Source organism: Grus americana, chromosome 13 (assembly GCF_028858705.1).
Source record: "Grus americana isolate bGruAme1 chromosome 13, bGruAme1.mat, whole genome shotgun sequence".
Taxonomy (NCBI): Eukaryota; Metazoa; Chordata; class Aves; order Gruiformes; family Gruidae; genus Grus; species Grus americana.
Window position 1 is genome coordinate 10280712 of NC_072864.1, and position 17114 is coordinate 10297825.

The 17114-nt window shown below is 39.0% G+C and overlaps 1 protein-coding gene across 3 annotated transcripts; it reads right to left on the bottom strand.

The window, feature by feature from the left end:
• Positions 1-414: 414 nt before the first annotated feature.
• Positions 415-17098, bottom strand: TK2 (thymidine kinase 2). Of its 3 annotated transcripts, XM_054840334.1 has the most exons (11): positions 16856-17033; positions 16120-16157; positions 15144-15218; positions 13667-13720; positions 12023-12112; positions 10459-10532; positions 5542-5630; positions 5156-5235; positions 3824-3904; positions 3324-3424; positions 415-2271 (listed from the first exon to the last, which is right to left on the bottom strand). In XM_054840334.1, the coding sequence occupies exons 1-10, from the start codon at positions 17031-17033 to the stop codon at positions 3326-3328; spliced, it is 858 nt and encodes a 285-aa protein (XP_054696309.1). In that variant the 3' UTR covers positions 415-2271; positions 3324-3325. The 3 variants fall into 3 exon arrangements, with proteins under 3 accessions (XP_054696309.1, XP_054696310.1, XP_054696311.1); XM_054840335.1 differs by having other exon boundaries at positions 415-3424; positions 17021-17098; XM_054840336.1 differs by having other exon boundaries at positions 415-3424.
• Between the last annotated feature and the right edge of the window lie 16 nt (positions 17099-17114).

Consider the following 17114-nt stretch of genomic DNA (forward strand, 5'->3'; position numbering starts at 1 on the left):
CACCTGACTTTATCCTGCTTTAGAAATGCACCATGTTGACTTAAACCTCCATATGCTACAGAAATGAGCGGATTCTCCAAGTCCTGAAACAGGACAGTAACTTGCTAGGAGAACCATTATTCAGGAGAAGGACCGAGACCTTCAGGTCTGAATCTTTTCATAGCAACTGATAGCAGAATACCTAGCATTTCCTACAGCATCTCTCCGCAGGAGGAATTGTACTCAAGAGAGATGCTGGATTATATCCTGGTGTTGGCAGTAGTTTTGTGTGTTAATTACACTGGTGAAAACAATTTTCAAGGTTTCTTAAGGCCTACAGATTTGGTAAGTCACCTCTGAAATGTTTAATCAAACAAGGAAGATCTCCTAAACACATTTCCTGTGCTAGAAGAAATACACAAAAGGCCAGATTAAGAGAATGCAACTGTTTAACATTTTAATTTTTGCCAGTCTCTCTGTCTTACTTCAGATCAATTCATATGGTGCTCCCAGATGTTACTGATTTGCTAAGACCTTCTCCAGGACAAAGTAAATACCAAAGGCTGGAGAAGAGATCATCTATTCAGACCAAGAATGCAGTAAGGAAAAGGCAATACAGAACAAAGTAATCACTTTTCACACGTATTGCAGCGTAAATGTGGAACTCATCATGACAGAAGTAATTAAAAAAATGCAATTTATTACTCTTCTCATGTATTGCTACAATATACTCCAGAATAGCCAAAATGTATGCAAAACTGGTTATGTATGGTTCACTCTACAAGTATAGGCTACATCCAACTTAGGGACCAGATCTGAAAAGGCAAGAGAAGTGGCAGCTTGTTTATATGATCCATTCCACTGGTACTGAAGTTCAGTCTGCCTACAGAGACAGAGTACTTTGTGTGGCATTTTGCAACTCGCTACCCAATCACTGCTTCTTAGTCATAACAGGAACAAAACATTTATCAGAATAATGCTGATTGCCCTTTTTTCCCCTCCCCTCACAACTGAGGGATTTCAGGAAATAAAAGCAAATTCCAGGCTTAAAAACAGCTATTTATGATTACTACAGTATTTTTATCTACACATCTATAGCAGACTGCAAACATTTTACATTTATGACACATAAGCAATTTGTTTGGTTTTGTTCCCAGTTCTCATTAAAAACCCCAAACTTCCTGTACATGAAAATCTACACATGAAAATTAATAGATAGCAAAACATAAAATAAACATGTTCCCTGTAGCCACTGCATATGTAATTTTTAATAAGTTATATAAATGATTCCTTTATAGTCTATTGTAATTATGAATATCAATAACCCACATCCAAACTACTGGTTTGATATTATGAAGAAGAAAAAAAAAATTACCAAAAGGCATACATTGCTTTCAAAAGCCAAAAGATAACAGTGAGATTCTTTGTACTGTAAGGTTCTCTGTACAAAACAATTAAGTGCTTTTTTCTGGACTGTGTGCAAAATATACATGCTTGGCTTCTACAAACCACAATGACATTAGAATTAAGAACAAACTACAGATGACTGAACTTCAAATTTATAGAACTATTTCCAAATAAATATTTTGGTCTCTTACAGAAGAAAAAACTTGGAAAGTTTAACAGAAGGTTTCAAGAATGACTGCTATCCTCCTACAAATAAGCTTCAATAAGGAATATCATTACTTAACACAGAAAATCTTATTTTTAAGCCAGAATTCTAAAGCTTTACAACAGAACAACAGAATGTCAATAGTGGGTTCACAAGCTTTAGTATATTAATATAGTACTTCACTAGGAAATGTTCTCTCAGTTCGCTCATCATTATTAACTTGTACTGATTTGGAAAAAAAAAATATCCCACCAGATGGAAATAAGAAATGAACTGCATTTCCTGACTTGGAAAACAGTGCGGTCATTTCAATACAATGAGTTTCAGGCATACCACAAAACCAGGTACCACAAAACTACAAAACAAAAGTAGTGATCTCCAAAAGCAATACTATCAGATATCGTTCAAAGTCAGGTGAAACATAGACAAGCCAAGAAACAGAATATTTATATCCTCCAACAAGCTACAGACAAATGTGTGTAATAAGTGATCAGAGAACCAACTGAAGTCTTGGACATTAGCCATTTTTAGGAGCGTTCACTACAAAGCTATGACAGATGCTCAGCTACATTAATGTAAGTGCATTTTATAGCACTGTTAACCTTGCTTTCTCCAATTAAACCAACCAAAACTGTTGTGGGGGGTGGGGAAGCAGATGCTGTACTTCAGGAATCATTCCCCTAAAATGAAACAGAAAAAGTAATGTGAAAACAGTCAGAACTGCTGCATTAAAAGGATTATCTTGAAGACAAAACTCGGAGGGTAAAGCAGAAATTAAGGGCAACTCAACACTTCAGCTAGCAAGTGTAAGAATGAAACCCCCACTATTTTTCTCTACTCTCCAAGTACCTGTAAGTCACAATAAACTGATCGAGATATAAACCCAAAGAACCATCTGTATTTTTCTTTATATTAAAAGAATACAATCAAAGAATCCAAAATAGTTAAAAAAATCAATTCTAGGGTTTTTTATAACCATGTGAAAGGAACAATAATACAGTTCTGTGCACCCTGTATTTTCACTAGTCCTCAACTCAGCCATAGCAGGGCCAGTGATTTCATGAACCCTAGAGAGAAGTAAGCCTTTTTAAAAACCTAGCTTAAAAAAAAGCCTCAGAGCCATTCTGCAATCGCTTACGAAAACTGTTATTCTTTTTTTGCCACTGCATTCAGTGGGATTATACTAGTGCATAGTTATCTCCAGAACTATTGAAGCTGTATTGTGTAAAGCAGAAGAAAATTAATTAATTCAATGAAATTGTACTAGCGTAGGTAGGATTACAGTAAGACCCCCTATTTTAACCTGACAAGAGCTATTTAACAGGGCTACTTTAACTTGATGCACTACATTTGCTTCCTCTAGTAATAATAAAGGACATTCCACCTCTTGTATGGAACCCTTTCTTTCAAATTACAAAAACAGGGTTGTCTTGGCGGAAAAAAAAGAAGAAACTTAGGTTACTTATAGTAAGCAGTAGTGAAGTGGGAAACGGGACACAGACGTATTTTAGCTGAATAGAATAGACATACTAAAGCTGATGGAGAACCTAAAAATATGAAAAGGAATTCGTTTATAGTCTGTTTACCTGAACATTTCTTAGAATTAATTCCACAACATTCTACAAAGTGTAATTCAAAAGCAAAAACCATTATATTTAGAAATACTAAAAATACTCAAAATTGCCCCCCAATCACACTTCATAAGCATGTTTTTAAAAATACAACCACGGACTTCTATAAATGGTGTTGCATATTATATGGGTTTAGTATTTGGTCCCGGTTTTCTTCATATTTTTCTATCATAGTCTGCATGTCATGGTCAGCTCCAATAACCTTGAAAAGAAGAACGTGAACATTAGCAATAATTGACACCATAAAACATGGCTGCTTTTGAACAAAATAGAACAGGACTACCATGGAAGCCAAACTGATGTACTCCTAGAGATCTGTCCAATTAGCCTTCTGCTCAGAATTTGGCATTCATTGAAAAGCTTCATGTCTGATCCTGCAAACAATTACAGCAAACAGGCCCTCAAATTCCACCAAAGAGATGGAAGACCAGATTTTTATGCTATACACTATGGATAGCTGTAAACATTTTTCTGAGGTTTTCCTTCTCCAAAGTTTATTAGAAAAGCAGAATTATTTACTTTTCCACTAAATAACACTCTTAATATTTGAAGAGTACAATCCTCCATATGCTTAATCGGTTATAACTAAAATGATACTCACAAGCACTGGGCAGGAAACTTCAAACAGTGTATGTTTAATGAGCCACTCTTCGTAGAGCTGATGAATAGCTTTTAAATACTCCTAGAAGAGAGGCATTCAAATAACACAATAACACATATGCCCAGGGATGAAACACACATTGTAAATTTGATACATTTGGTAAGTAGTTAAGAACTACATATAAAAGCCAGTATCAGATATTTCCACTAACAAAAATAAAAAGCATCAGGCTTCTGAGAAAAGTTAATTCCCAGTATAAGGTTTTACTCCATGAAGAACCTCAAAGACACAGCTTGCAGGACCACAGGGCTCTCGGTTCCTCTTAAGATCAAGAACCACATTTCTCTCCCGTAGATATAATGGGGCTCAAGATTTTACAGAGAAAAATACAACAAAGAAGTAAGAACAAAAACGGCAAGACTGCAAAGAGTATGTATTGAAGGCACTTTCTGTGTCAATACGTTTTTCTGAAATTCCCAGTTCACTTTCTCCTAACTCTGACTCAAGTTTCCTCTAAAAGCATTTCTGCCTGTCATCAACTATTAGGTTTTTTTCATGGAGACCACTTAATACTTTTCATTCATAATTGCTACCCCTCAGTAGAGCTGCGAAGTTACACAATGTGTCTTCAAATCCATTATAGCAAGGATTTGTTCTCCAAAATTTAGTTCTTTGCATATATCTTCAACTGACAATTGCTTCTACTGAACTACCCAACACTAGAGATACCTCTGTAGTATACAGTGTGTCTTCTGTAACTACATTTATTTGTAGTTAGCCTTTCTTTAGGAGAAAGCATGTTTAAATGAAGGGCCACTGTGACACAAGAAGTGAACGTTCAGGTACTAGAGTTTATTTTTAAGCAGATTTGCACACTAACAATTTTCAAGAAGTTGCTTCTTTTTCAGACACAGAGACGCTTTTCATGCATAAACATCCTGGTAATAGCAGACAATAGAAAGTGCCCACGTAAATCTTCAGCACCTGCATGCACAGGCATTTGTGCTTCGACTGGGTGCTTTTATGCCATTTAATGATACAAAAGCAGTTGCCTTTTTACACCTTCGACAAGATTAACAGTTGACTAATTCTCCACCTAAACAGTCAGCTGTAGTACACCTATTACTAAAACATAACACTTGGGAAAGTCAGTGTGCATGACAGACCATTTTTTAAAAATAAATAAAAATTAAATACTGAAGTTTTAGTTTGCAGTGGAAACAGCTGCACCACATTTTGGCAACACACTCAGGATATTATTTCAGTATTTAGATTGGAATCATTATTTTTTCAAAGCTCATTTTAACCACATATATTGAAGGAACTCCTTACCAGAGGAATGATCTTTTCCTCTTCTCTGCATCTTCTCTTTAACCTCTCATAACAAACTTCAGGAGAAGTCTGCAGATAAACTGTCATAACAAAAATTATAATAGTTATCTTCAAGGATCAGCTTTAAAAGCAAAGAAGAAACTTACTTCACAAACTTAGAAGGAAAGAATCCTGACTTGGGTACCACGGCTGAACTTCCCCTTTGGCATTACTGTTAATCGATCTATGAACCATCCACAAATTCATGCTGTCTGATGCTACACATTGCAACCACCGTCATATTGAATAATGTGGTTATTTATGACTCCAGAAACAAGAATTATTCTTCCTTCCAGTAAGGAAACCTACCCACAAACATGCCCCTCCAGATCCCATCAAAATTTTACCTATCAAATCAACCGAAACATCAGTGTTGTTCTGGATCCAGTCAAACCATTCAGTTAGGACAACATAATCCACCTCTGGCATTTTTCCGCTAAACAAAGATGAAAGTCATTACTCACTGAACAGCATGCACAGATCAATTCTAAACTCTTTTTTTTCTACCTAACTACAATTACTCCCAATTTACTCCAGCGTACGCAAAATGAAAACAAGACCAATATTATGCACACCCAAATTCAAGGCCTCATGAAGCATTGTTTATACAATAGAAAGACCAAATCTTTTTCTTTAAAAAAGAGTACTAACACAAAGTTTCTATTATTATGTTACAAACATTAATTATTTTTCCCACTACACTGAAGAAATAATTACTTGGTGACTAAGAAGAAAAACACTGCCACGTTCACATTTATATAACAACAACAAATTAGTGCCAATGGTATTTATTGCTCAAGTTGTTTATATCAGGATCATTTCAAATATATCTGAACTACTGCAGTGCATGTCACCAGAAAGGCTTGATTTGCTAAGCAGCGCTGACAGGTGCCATAGTAAAGAGTAGTGAAAAAATAATGACACCATGTAAATAAAATATACTGCCACTGTAAGAAATATTTGTGTGCTGAAGTTTTCAACATGCTTAATTTGAACTCTGTATTCAGAGAGCATAGATAATATTGGAGACAACTGTCCCGAAGTTATCTCAGTAAGAATAATAAAATATCAAACAACTCATTTAAAAGGGAGTCTACAGATGTATAATACGTAGAATCATGTACTATGTTTTAATAGTATCAGAATTTTCAGTTATTACCATATTCCTAAACAGTCAAATATTACCAGTTTTACATTATTCTGTCTTCAAAACTAGTGATAGTAACATAACTCCACACTCTTTCCTAAATGCCTCTGCAATAGAAATATGAAAAAGAGATGGGGTTGAGAGGCTCCTGTCCTCTCCAGCTGAATTAAGACCAGTTGCAACATTTTAAAGAGTGCTGAAGAGATTCCTCAACCATTCTCCTGGCAACATGCTTTGATCACTGGCAAAACTGAATGAAGATAATCCAGAAAGATATTTCCACTTCAGTATGCAAGAAAACAAAACCAGTATTCATACTCTATCTGCCATCCAGCTGAATATCTTGCCTCCCACAGCACCCAAGAAATGGCATAACACCATTCACTGCTATTCTTCTAACGCATCAGTCCATGTATGTGCCACAAAAGGCAGTAAAGGGTGTTTTCATCTCCAAAGTTTGCTGACATCTGACTCCTACCAAGTACAGTTAAACACAAGTGGAACAAGCTTTATATCATAAATAACTATGAATTCAAATGGGAATTGCTAGTGCTTACCCTGTAACATACCACACATACTCACGTGCACACATTTAAAATTCTTCTACAGTTTTACACCTAACATGAGCATGTCTCTCAGTGCTAAACTCAGATGTGCAATCGCAGTAAGAACTTGGACACTCATGCATATCTATGCATGCCGGAGAAGCTCACAGCAATTGCTCACAATTTAAACCTTCCATCATCATCGTAAATCTTATTTTATTTCTCTCTCTCTGGGAAAAAGCCTGCAAAGCCAAAACACAAATACTGAGTGACACTGGATGAAACAAGAGCTGGTATTTCTGATATTCCACAGCTCTTCATCCCTTGCTTAAACTAATTATTCTCCTAAAGGAGAAGAGATTGCATAGAATAGAGATAACAAGGGATTATTTTCCATCTTTGAGACTGGAACTCTAAGCAATACCTTCTCTTCAAGAAAAGAAAACTGAAAATAACCTCTGCTCCTGGCAACAAGCTTGCCCCATTCAGTCTGAGTCTTATTTTGAATAAAAAATTCTATTTCATTTTCACATACTTTTAATGGGAAAATGCCTGTCATACAGCTATTTAACAATCCCTTTGCTAAAGATACCTGTTGGAATAGTTTGAGCCTGAGGGGTTTTTTATAACATTTTCAGGAAAATTTAAAGATACGTTCAGTCAGTTTTGTTTTCCAGACCTTCCATCAGACAGGCAAAATTCAGTTTCTACAATGGGCAACCTCTCCTGTGTTCCCTGCATGATTTTTGCATGTTGACTAACCTACACAAGAACTACAATCACTACCCTACAGAGACAGGAGATTCCTTCTAGGAAATAGTAACAAGGAAAGAAAAAGCCTCTGAAGGATACGAAGACATTTTCCTTTGCAAAGTCCCTTTAGTTACAGAATGATTTTCAAAATTCTCATGCAGCAGTTGAACAAAAAACACAGCATGGGGAGGCCTTTCCCCTGCCACAGGGTATAAAGCATAAAGTTTGTATTTTCCCTTTGTTCCTCTGGTGGCAAAGACACCATCTTGTAATTTTTTGCCCTTAATATATCCGCAGCCTTTTTGTATCTAATAATTCTTTTGTTATTATAGTCTTCCAATTTCAATTAACTCTTTCCCATTTTTTTGTGTTCGCACACGGTGTGCCCATAGGCGACAAGTCTATTCTCCCAACTTTTCTGTATGAATATGTCAAGCTGGTTTTGTCCCTTTAAACAAGCTTTCCATTTTTTTGATCATTCCAGTATCTCAGTTTCACACCTGTTTCACTTTTAGTTCACAGATCATGAATGAGCAGTTAGAAGCATAAAAAGTAATGTTAAAAAGCTCTCATAAAAGCTGTGTAAAAAGCACCAAGATTTCCTTCTCCCTCCTGGAAGCGCTTTGCCAGGTACTTCCAAGAGTCACATTTACTGTTGTCTGGGCTACACAATACTAGCAGCATTTTGTGATCAATTTTTATTTATCTGTAAATATATATATATATTTTTCTGCTTTTCAACCTACAATCTTTCAACTTATAGTTGAAATTTCTGTTGTCAGTTCAACTGAATGACAGAATTTATTAGCATATTCTCACCCTTTGTATCAAAGTGTCAGTCCGAAGGCTGATCCAACATGAGTAACCTCCTCCCAGCCTGATATGAACCCTTTCAATATCTCACTTCAGTGGGATTTCCCATCACGTTACACCACCAACTTCTGCAGTTATGAATCATCAGCCATGAAAGTCTCCCAAACCTCCTTGATAAATACATAACTTCAGATTGATAAGTGTCTTTGTTGCGGGGGGGGATGTTACAAAACACAATTACTAGATTAGTGTAACAGCAGGATGTGTTATTGGTCACTGACTTTACATTTTTGTCCAAAGCTTTAATTATTCTTTCCTTCATCATTTGCTCTGAAGTTCTGCTAAATACTGAGGTAGATGAACAAACCTGCAGTTACTAAGATGACTTTCCCTACCCCCTAATATGGGCTGTACAGAAGTTGTTTTAAGTCACAGGGGTACTGCCTCTCTGTTACTGGACAGGTTCATGGAAGAGAAAATCCTAAATACTAAATAGAGAGAAACCACTCTGAATAAGGAAGTCCCTAAACTGTAAGTTACTGGATATACTCAGGAATTACAATAAATGCTTACCCTGTTCTTACACTCTTTTCAAGTACTTCTGGCCACCACTGGAGACAGGATACGAGGGAGGTCAGATTTACTTATTTTTTTAAGGTGACTCAACATGTAGCCCCAATTTTTCCTTGTCTTATTTATAATGCTTTTACACACCCTTATATCATATTTCCATTTGCTATTGGTAGCATCAGCTGGCTTCTAGCTTGCTGTAACAAAACAAAGCAAATGCCTTCTGTCCAGCATTAAAAAGTGCTGAAGCCATGAAACTTCTTAGATGCCCTTAAAAATGTTATTACAAAATGAATACATAGAGTTGACAGAAGCAGACTTAGCCTCATAGCAACAAAGTTCTCAGTCTTTGGGACAAAACCACTTCGTCAACAATGAGAAGAAAAAAAAAGTCATTAATTAAAAATGAGAATGACATTCCAGTACATTTCCACTGCATACAGACTGGGATAAATAATGTCTCTTTCTGTTTGTCTCGCATCTTACTGTGCACATCTCAACTTTCAAAGCAGTTCCAGTAACAGACTAGGAGCTAACGTAGCATGGATGCCATCTTGTGGCATGCAGACATTCTCCCTGCAGACAAGGGCAAGAAACTGGTTTTATCTCTTCAGACCACCGAAAAATCCATTAAAACAATGATCTGTTACATACACTTCTCAATATAAGGTCAGGCATTCTAAACAAAACAAAACACAAAAACACAACAGTGCTAGTTACTGCACTGCTTCAGTTAGTATGGGATGGACGAGTTACAAGTCAGCCAGGTAATAAACGCTTTTTCTGTCTCGGGCCACAATCTTATCCCCCAGAACAAACCAACCCAGGTTAGGCCCGATTGCTGTACCTACAGCCCAAGCGCACCTGGGGGTGGGGACTTGCTTCAGAAAGCGACATTTAGAGACAAACAGCTCTTGTTCTTTCTTTACTCAGTAGCCTACCAAGGTTTTCAGGCTATTTTGATCCTATGAATCCTGATTCTGAGCAAAGCACGTGAGGGCTGGAACGCTTGTCACTCGAGCTCCTGCTTGCAAGAAATGTCAATCCTGGATGCTAGGTGGGATAACACCATTGAGTTCTCTCCCTCCTACAGTGTTATTCTTTATATCCTCATGGGTTTTGACCTGTTCAGTATGTGTTTGCTTTGATTTAAGCAAGACTTTTGTATTCAGCTGGAGAGCAGATAACTTCAATAAATGGTGTTCTAAATAATATGATGTTCTAAATACACAAGAGCTGTGAAAAAGGCTCTTGTCTGGCCCACGTCCTACAGGTTTTATTCTACCAGTAGGCACCGTACAAAATGTACTGCCACTCCAACAAAGCACTGACAGATTTCACAGACCGCTTAGATGCAAATTACGAAAGAAATCATCAAATATTTTTTTAAATCTAATTAAGCCAAAAAAGTAAAGTAAAAAAATCATATGCCATACCTTCGATACAAATTTTCTACAAAAATGTATTTTGCACTGTGAATTGATCGCTCCATCATTCTCATGGGAGAAATCTACAAAATAAAACTTGACAGTCACTGACTAGTTTACATTTTTCGGTATGTTTGTTTCTTTTCAGGCTTATATTGCACATCATGTCCTTTACATTTTGAAATACATAACACTCTCAGTTCTTCCAGATCTTGTGATTAAAAAAAAAAATTACTGTGATGGTGGGAACCAGAAGAAGCAAGTACACTTAATCTTACTTATGGTTGCTGCATTATCAAACACCTACATAACTAATTGGTTATTCATATGCAAGTTTCAAAGGTAAGTGCAGAAGCATTCAGCTGAGCAGCTGAAGTGAACCAGGGGGACAAAAAAGCAGCAATCCAGAGGAACAGAACTATTGCTACCTGAATTGCTGCCACCTTCAGGTGTATTAGTGTGTCAACAGCACAGGCCTAACATCAGAAAAACTTATAAACAAGAAAACAGAACTTTTTAAAAGAAATAATTACAGCTGACAAAGTATTGCTGCCTTAGCCAGTCCTGCACATGTTCAGAGCATGCTTCATTTTGGAGAAGAGGGATTCTCTGACATTCTCCGGCCCCTGCAGAGCAAGGCAACTCCAGCAGAGCTCTTTCCAACCAGGTATTCTGCACGTTAGCAACCATGGAAGCAACAATTGCTCCAGCAAGGCTCAAATGGGAAACGACCGCAAAGCATATGTTAAAATGCAGGGCGCTGCTCAGGAAACTTTTCAATGAACGTTTTCTGCAACAGAATGAGATTTCTATTATCTTGAAAAAACACCTCTTCCAAAAAGCTAATGATTATACATGTGGTATCACTATCATATGTGGTACTTCTGAAAGTTTTCCCTGATAAACTCAGAAAATCTAATGCAAGAACAATCATTAAGATGTAAGTGTGCCACCTAGGATCAGATCTTGCAATCAGGGAATGCAAGATTTAGCACAGAATGTAACAAGAGACGTTTGAAGGAAAGAGAAATGAACAGATCTCGATAAAAAGAGTGTGTGAATTGATACAGAAAAAGAAAAAATTGCAAGAAAAAAAAAGGATGCAAACCATCTGAAAAAAGCAATAGACAAATTTAGTGAAAGTATTTTGGGTAAACACAAGAAGCAATGGCTAAATTTGTGCTAGACAGCATGGAGCAGTGGAATGAATACTAACACTATCTTTAAGATTACCTAATGTCTGCCAAAGATTTGAAAAAGCTAAATTTATATAGAGACCAATTACAGGCAAGTCATTGACATGTGATGATGAAGAGATTTGTGCAAGGTTAGCTCATAAGGATGCTGCAAAAAAAGGAGTATCAGTTTGTGGAAGTAAAAGCTCTGAGCAGGTAGGAGGCAGATGTTTGAGCATATTAACAATGTCTTTGCACCACAAAAATTCATACTTACTGCAGGAACAAAGAAAGAATGCAAACAGCACCTTAACTTTTGGATACAAGGTTAAAAATATTTATTACTCAGAACCGCATCTAACTCTTTTTTAAATTAAAAGAAAAATATGTTTATTTACCATTGGTCTGGTATGCTGCTCCAACATTGTAAGCTGTACATAAGTCTGTAATGTTATCCCCCATCTTGATGCATCTTGGTACATTAAGCCCTGGGGTTAGAGATGAACGTGAGACAGACAGACGTTCTGGTTAGGTCAAACAGTAAAAAAAAAAAGTGAAGTTGGGTTATTTCATAAGCTTTTGCACTATGACAGAATTGCTAAAAGAGCTGCACTGAAACAGCTGACACCAGGTTTGACAAGAATTAAGTGATCATTTGCTCTCCACAACACAGATATAAGGATTACAGTCCTGGTCCTTAGAGACACTAAGTGGAGCACTTGAAATGCTTGCTGAAGTCAACAGGAATTAGTCTGCACCTGGAACAGTTAGGACCAAGGCATAGCTCATATTAGACAGTTCAAATACGTTTAGTAATTAAAAAAACATATCTGCTACTCTATTTTTGTGCACTGACAGACTCTCAGTAAACCCACTCCATCCAGAAATGCAAATATGGCTCCAGTATGTTCTGGGCCTCAGAAAAGGTATCTTAACACAGACAACTGTTCTTCCCAAAGGATCCTCAAAGCAGTTCTCATATCTTCCACGACTGCGATTGCTGCAATTCCACATACACTTACAAGCAACAGTCTATCCTGCAAAGCAGAGAAAAGATCTGACTCAAAATAAGACATCATTCAGTGACTATTTGCTGAGGTGACAAGCTTCAAGTCAGCAGCATGCCTTCAGTCCACAGGTGTGCCCTTTATTTTCTCCTTGTCCAAGATCAGAATGAGAAAGTATTCTGAAGTGCACAGATTGCTGTGACGATTTGCGACACAGCCAAGCACGCCCCATCCCTTTACTAATAATAAGAAAGTAAAACATCAGCAACTCCTAATAGGGAGAATTTACTTTTCCAGAGGACCTATGCCATCAGTAATTGCATCAAATACATGTTTGGGCACATGTGGTTTGGGGTGTATCCGCACCGCTATGTTGACAGCAAGTTCCACGTGAGCTTGAGCATAGATACCCATCTCAGCCAGCAATGAGACTTTTGCAATTGAGGTGATCATACAAGCAGGGAAGACTGGCATCAGAAACCACTTCAGCCATCCCAGCAAAAGTGTATCTGCAGACGTAGACAGAGCCCTGACTGCTGTCTCTGAGCACAGCTGTGACAAAGGGCCATACTCGTGGGGAATGGTTCCAAGAAGCGATGACTGCCCAAAAGACAAGAGAAGCTCTCCACACCTCACAGGACTGCATTTTCTGTATCTTCAGCAGTAAAACAACATTAACCAATCGGATCCACCTCTCACTTTCTGAGGTAATTTCATAGCAAAGACATTCTTCCCTTCTTTGAAAAAGGCGTAAGTAGATTTAGAAAGAACAGTCACACTCAGGGCTTACCTTTCTGTGAGTTTCTTTAGCTCATACCCAATAAAAGACCCAGCCCTTGCTGAAACTACATTTTATGTGCAATATTTCTATTATATGCATGTCTTAATCACAGTAAAAGATCTGCATCATGGAGTGTTATTTTTTGCTGCATGATATTATGACCAAACCTTTCGTAACAGTTTTGCTGATTGGTAAGAAGTCTTCATGCATGTCTTTCTAAAACAGTAATTGTAGAATTAATTTCTGCCACTTACCAGGATATTATGACCACGAACATTCCTCCACTTAGTCACCGGTTCTGTCAAAACCTTGTTAAAAAGAATTACTCCATGTTAAACATGTTTTAGATTCAAAATACGTAATTTGACCCTACACTTTTTTTAATGAATACTCATTCAGTAAGTCAGAGTATTCAGGACTTGTATTGGAAAGCTCATTCCTCTTCAAAAAACAGTCCTGAATCCTTTAATACAAAAGGTAATAATGAATACTGTTAAAAATAGAGAAATATCATTATACAATACCTTTTTAGCATTTTTAAACCACCAAAATAAAATGCTGGATTGATTACCTACTGAGCCTGGATATAACTTCACTTTTTTCAGTCAACATCAGTACGACGTAAGGGAAAGAATGGCTTAGCTGAGTACTGATTGTCTTTCAATGACCTCCTCATTCCCTCACAAATTAATTTGTTAGAGAGTAACACTTGTCAGCAAAGGAAGAGAGAGCAGAATGCTATAACACTACTTTTCATTTTATTTTTGTGATCTAACGAGTGAAATTTATTCAAAATTTTACAAAATTATTCAGAAAAGCTTCTACCCTGAATAGGTAAAATCACAATAGACTTCTCTGGTTCAAACAGGGTCTAAAACTCCAAGGATACTGTAGAGCCAGGCCTAAGAGAATCTGATAAGCCTGGGAAGTTAATTAGCTTTTTAAAAAATGTTGCACTATATACAAATTAAAGTTTGCTATCCTTTGGGTTAATAGTTATTTACTCCATAAGGATCATTCCTGTGAAGTTACCAAATAAAGTATGGCAACCCAGCATTTCTATGAGCAATCCTAAGACTTACTATCAAATGTGTTCCCAGGCCTGCCGGGAAAAGTATTACTATCTGATGTACCCAAAAGCAATTGCTCACTGAGGTTTGATCTTGATGTTGTTTAAAATACAGTAAGCCTGCCCTTCCCCAAATCTTGTTCCAAGCAATATGAAATCAAGTACCGCAACAATCTAAGAAATCCCCAGAAACAATTCTAACATTTTTCTTTTTTTTTTAAAAGCCATCCATTTACTGGGATCTCAGTTACATGACATCGGTATTTTTACGTCATTACTTCGTTGTCTTTACTTTGCTTATTACAAGATACATCTAAGATCTAAGTGACAAGAAAGAGCAAACAAGCATGCCCAAGCATGCCCAACCCATGAGGGTTGCAGTTACTTTACAGAGGTACAAACTCTAATCCACAGGTTTTACTGATATTCTGGCATCCAGAACTATATTATTTAGGATCTACATTTCTCTTCTGTAATTTGACTATAAATAGTTGGGGAAGGAGAGCTAAAGATGTCCACCAACAAGTGCACTGGCTCACAACCTGCTGCTGCTTTCTCATTAGCCTAAGAAAGGACAACGCTTCTAAGTTAACTGTCAATTTTGTCAAGACAAGCAACTGCTTAATGATGTAAAAAAAGACAAAGAAATGTTCATCCAGTACCTCAATGCTGGTAGTTTGTGCAAAATAATCCAGGCATGTTGTTTTTCCACTTGCAATGTTCCCCTCGATACATATCTGATGAAAAACAGTATCGTCTTTAAAAGCCATGCTACCACATAGTAGTAAACAGCAGATGTAAAAATAAACTCTTTCCATATTTAGCATGGTATTTCCTTAGAATGTAAAGATTATTTTAGAGGAAGACATGGGGGATCAGTTTGGATGTTGTGACTCCCTGCAGACCACCGCTGTTTCTCTCCCTGACATACCTATACCAACCGTCTCTTTCCCAGGCAAGGGGCAGCTGTACTGTCAGGTACCCCGCAGAGCCAGCTGCCTTCCCGTGCTCCCACTTCCCTTCCCTCCCCAGGGCCCCCAAGTTTCAGAGGGTCACCCGCTGGGCTGCTGCTCCTCTAACCGCCACAACTCACCTCAGAGACTTCGACTTTACTTTCAATGTAAAATAAACACCAACCGAAGTAACAATTTCAGTATCCACTAAGTAGCTTAAGCCTTAAGATGCATTATTATTTTACTTTCTGAAATCTGTACAATTAAAAAAACTAAGAGAATTTTACTTCAGCTGTCTTGGAATAATTCACAGCTTTAAGTAATGAGATTCCAAATGCAGCAATGTGAGCACCAGAATTTACAAAAGAAAAAAAAAACAAAACACCTTGCAGGCAGGGTTGTATAGGGCAACTGCAACGCTACACGTGCAACACTGAGCCCAAACTGACACCTGCCCCTACAGCAATACCATGCACTTCTACAAATCCATCACCATTTTATTGCAATTTACAGAACTAGGTAAGCGTATGTTTGCAGAGTAAGACCCAGTAACGGACCCAGCACCTGTATGTCACGCAGTTAAACAGCCACGTCCAACGGTTAATAGCGTACATATACTCAGATCATAATAAAATAAGAGGTTGTGCGATGTACATAGTTTGCTGAACAAAATGCAAATACTTACAACTGTCTTTCTATCATGTTCTTTTATCAGATGTTTATCTAGAATGAAAATAAACAGGAGTTACAACCAAGAAGGAGGTCTTCCTAACTTACAGTTGTACTGAGCTTCTGAAGGTGAGCCCCTCCACAAAGTTTTTAGGTTCTCTATTGCCTAATACCAGTATTTGCTGGATTACCAATCTTTAAGGTTCTAGGTAACCACTCTGTCAAGTAACAGACACGTGGTGGCACACGCTGACAGTTGTAGCTTAAGTTCTCCGTTGTCCTTGACACTACAGAGTCAGACAGTGAGCGCCTACGCTCCTTCAGCAGATTTTCGTTACGCTTACGGCTCCTCAGTTAGCGGCCCTTACTGCAGGGGAAATAATTAATTTCGGAAAGGCCAGTCACGGTGCGGTGCCCACCGACTTCGCAGGCCTAGCTACAGCGCCGGGTACGGATGAAGAGTCTAGAACGCCTCCCGGACAAGCGATTCGGCTGCGCTACATCTCAGCAGTGCGCGCATACAACTTCTGAAACCGCCGCATCCCGTTAACCGTCCGGGCAGCGACGAACCGGGAACGCGGTCAGGGGGCGGCTGCCACCGCCGGGGCCGCGGTTCTCGCACCTCCCTTTCCCGCGGGCCGCCACCGCTGCGCCGGGCCCGGGGTCACCGCTGCCCAGACCCGCGCCCCCGCGGGCCGCGCGCACCCCGGGCCCCCCCGCGAGGACCGCCGCCCACGCGCCCTCCGACTCACAGCCGCCGCCGCCGCCGCTCGGGCCGGGCCGGGAGCGCAGCGCCAGGCCGCCCGCCGAGGAGCCCGCGGCCGCTCCGCCCGCGCAGGCGGCCCCCGGCGCGCCGCTCCCCAGGCCCCGCCGGCCCCGGGCCCCGCGCAGCACGGCGGGCCGCGCCCAGGCCGTACCCAGCCGCCACATAGCCCATCCCCGCCGGCCGCGCCGCCGCCGCTGACACCGGTGCGGCCCCGCCCCGCTTCCGGCCGCTGCGCGCTCGCTTCC

Coding starts and splice junctions, on each gene's coding strand:
- TK2 (XM_054840334.1), bottom strand. CDS start 17,033: ATGTGGCGGCTGGGTACGGCCTGGGCGCGGCCCGCCGTGCTGCGCGGG. Junction 12,113..13,666: donor TTCGTGGTCATAATATCCTG/GTAAGTGGCAGA, acceptor CTCTAACCCCAG/GGCTTAATGTACCAAGATGC. Junction 5,236..5,541: donor TGTTTCGGTTGATTTGATAG/GTAAAATTTTGA, acceptor TTGTTATGACAG/TTTATCTGCAGACTTCTCCT.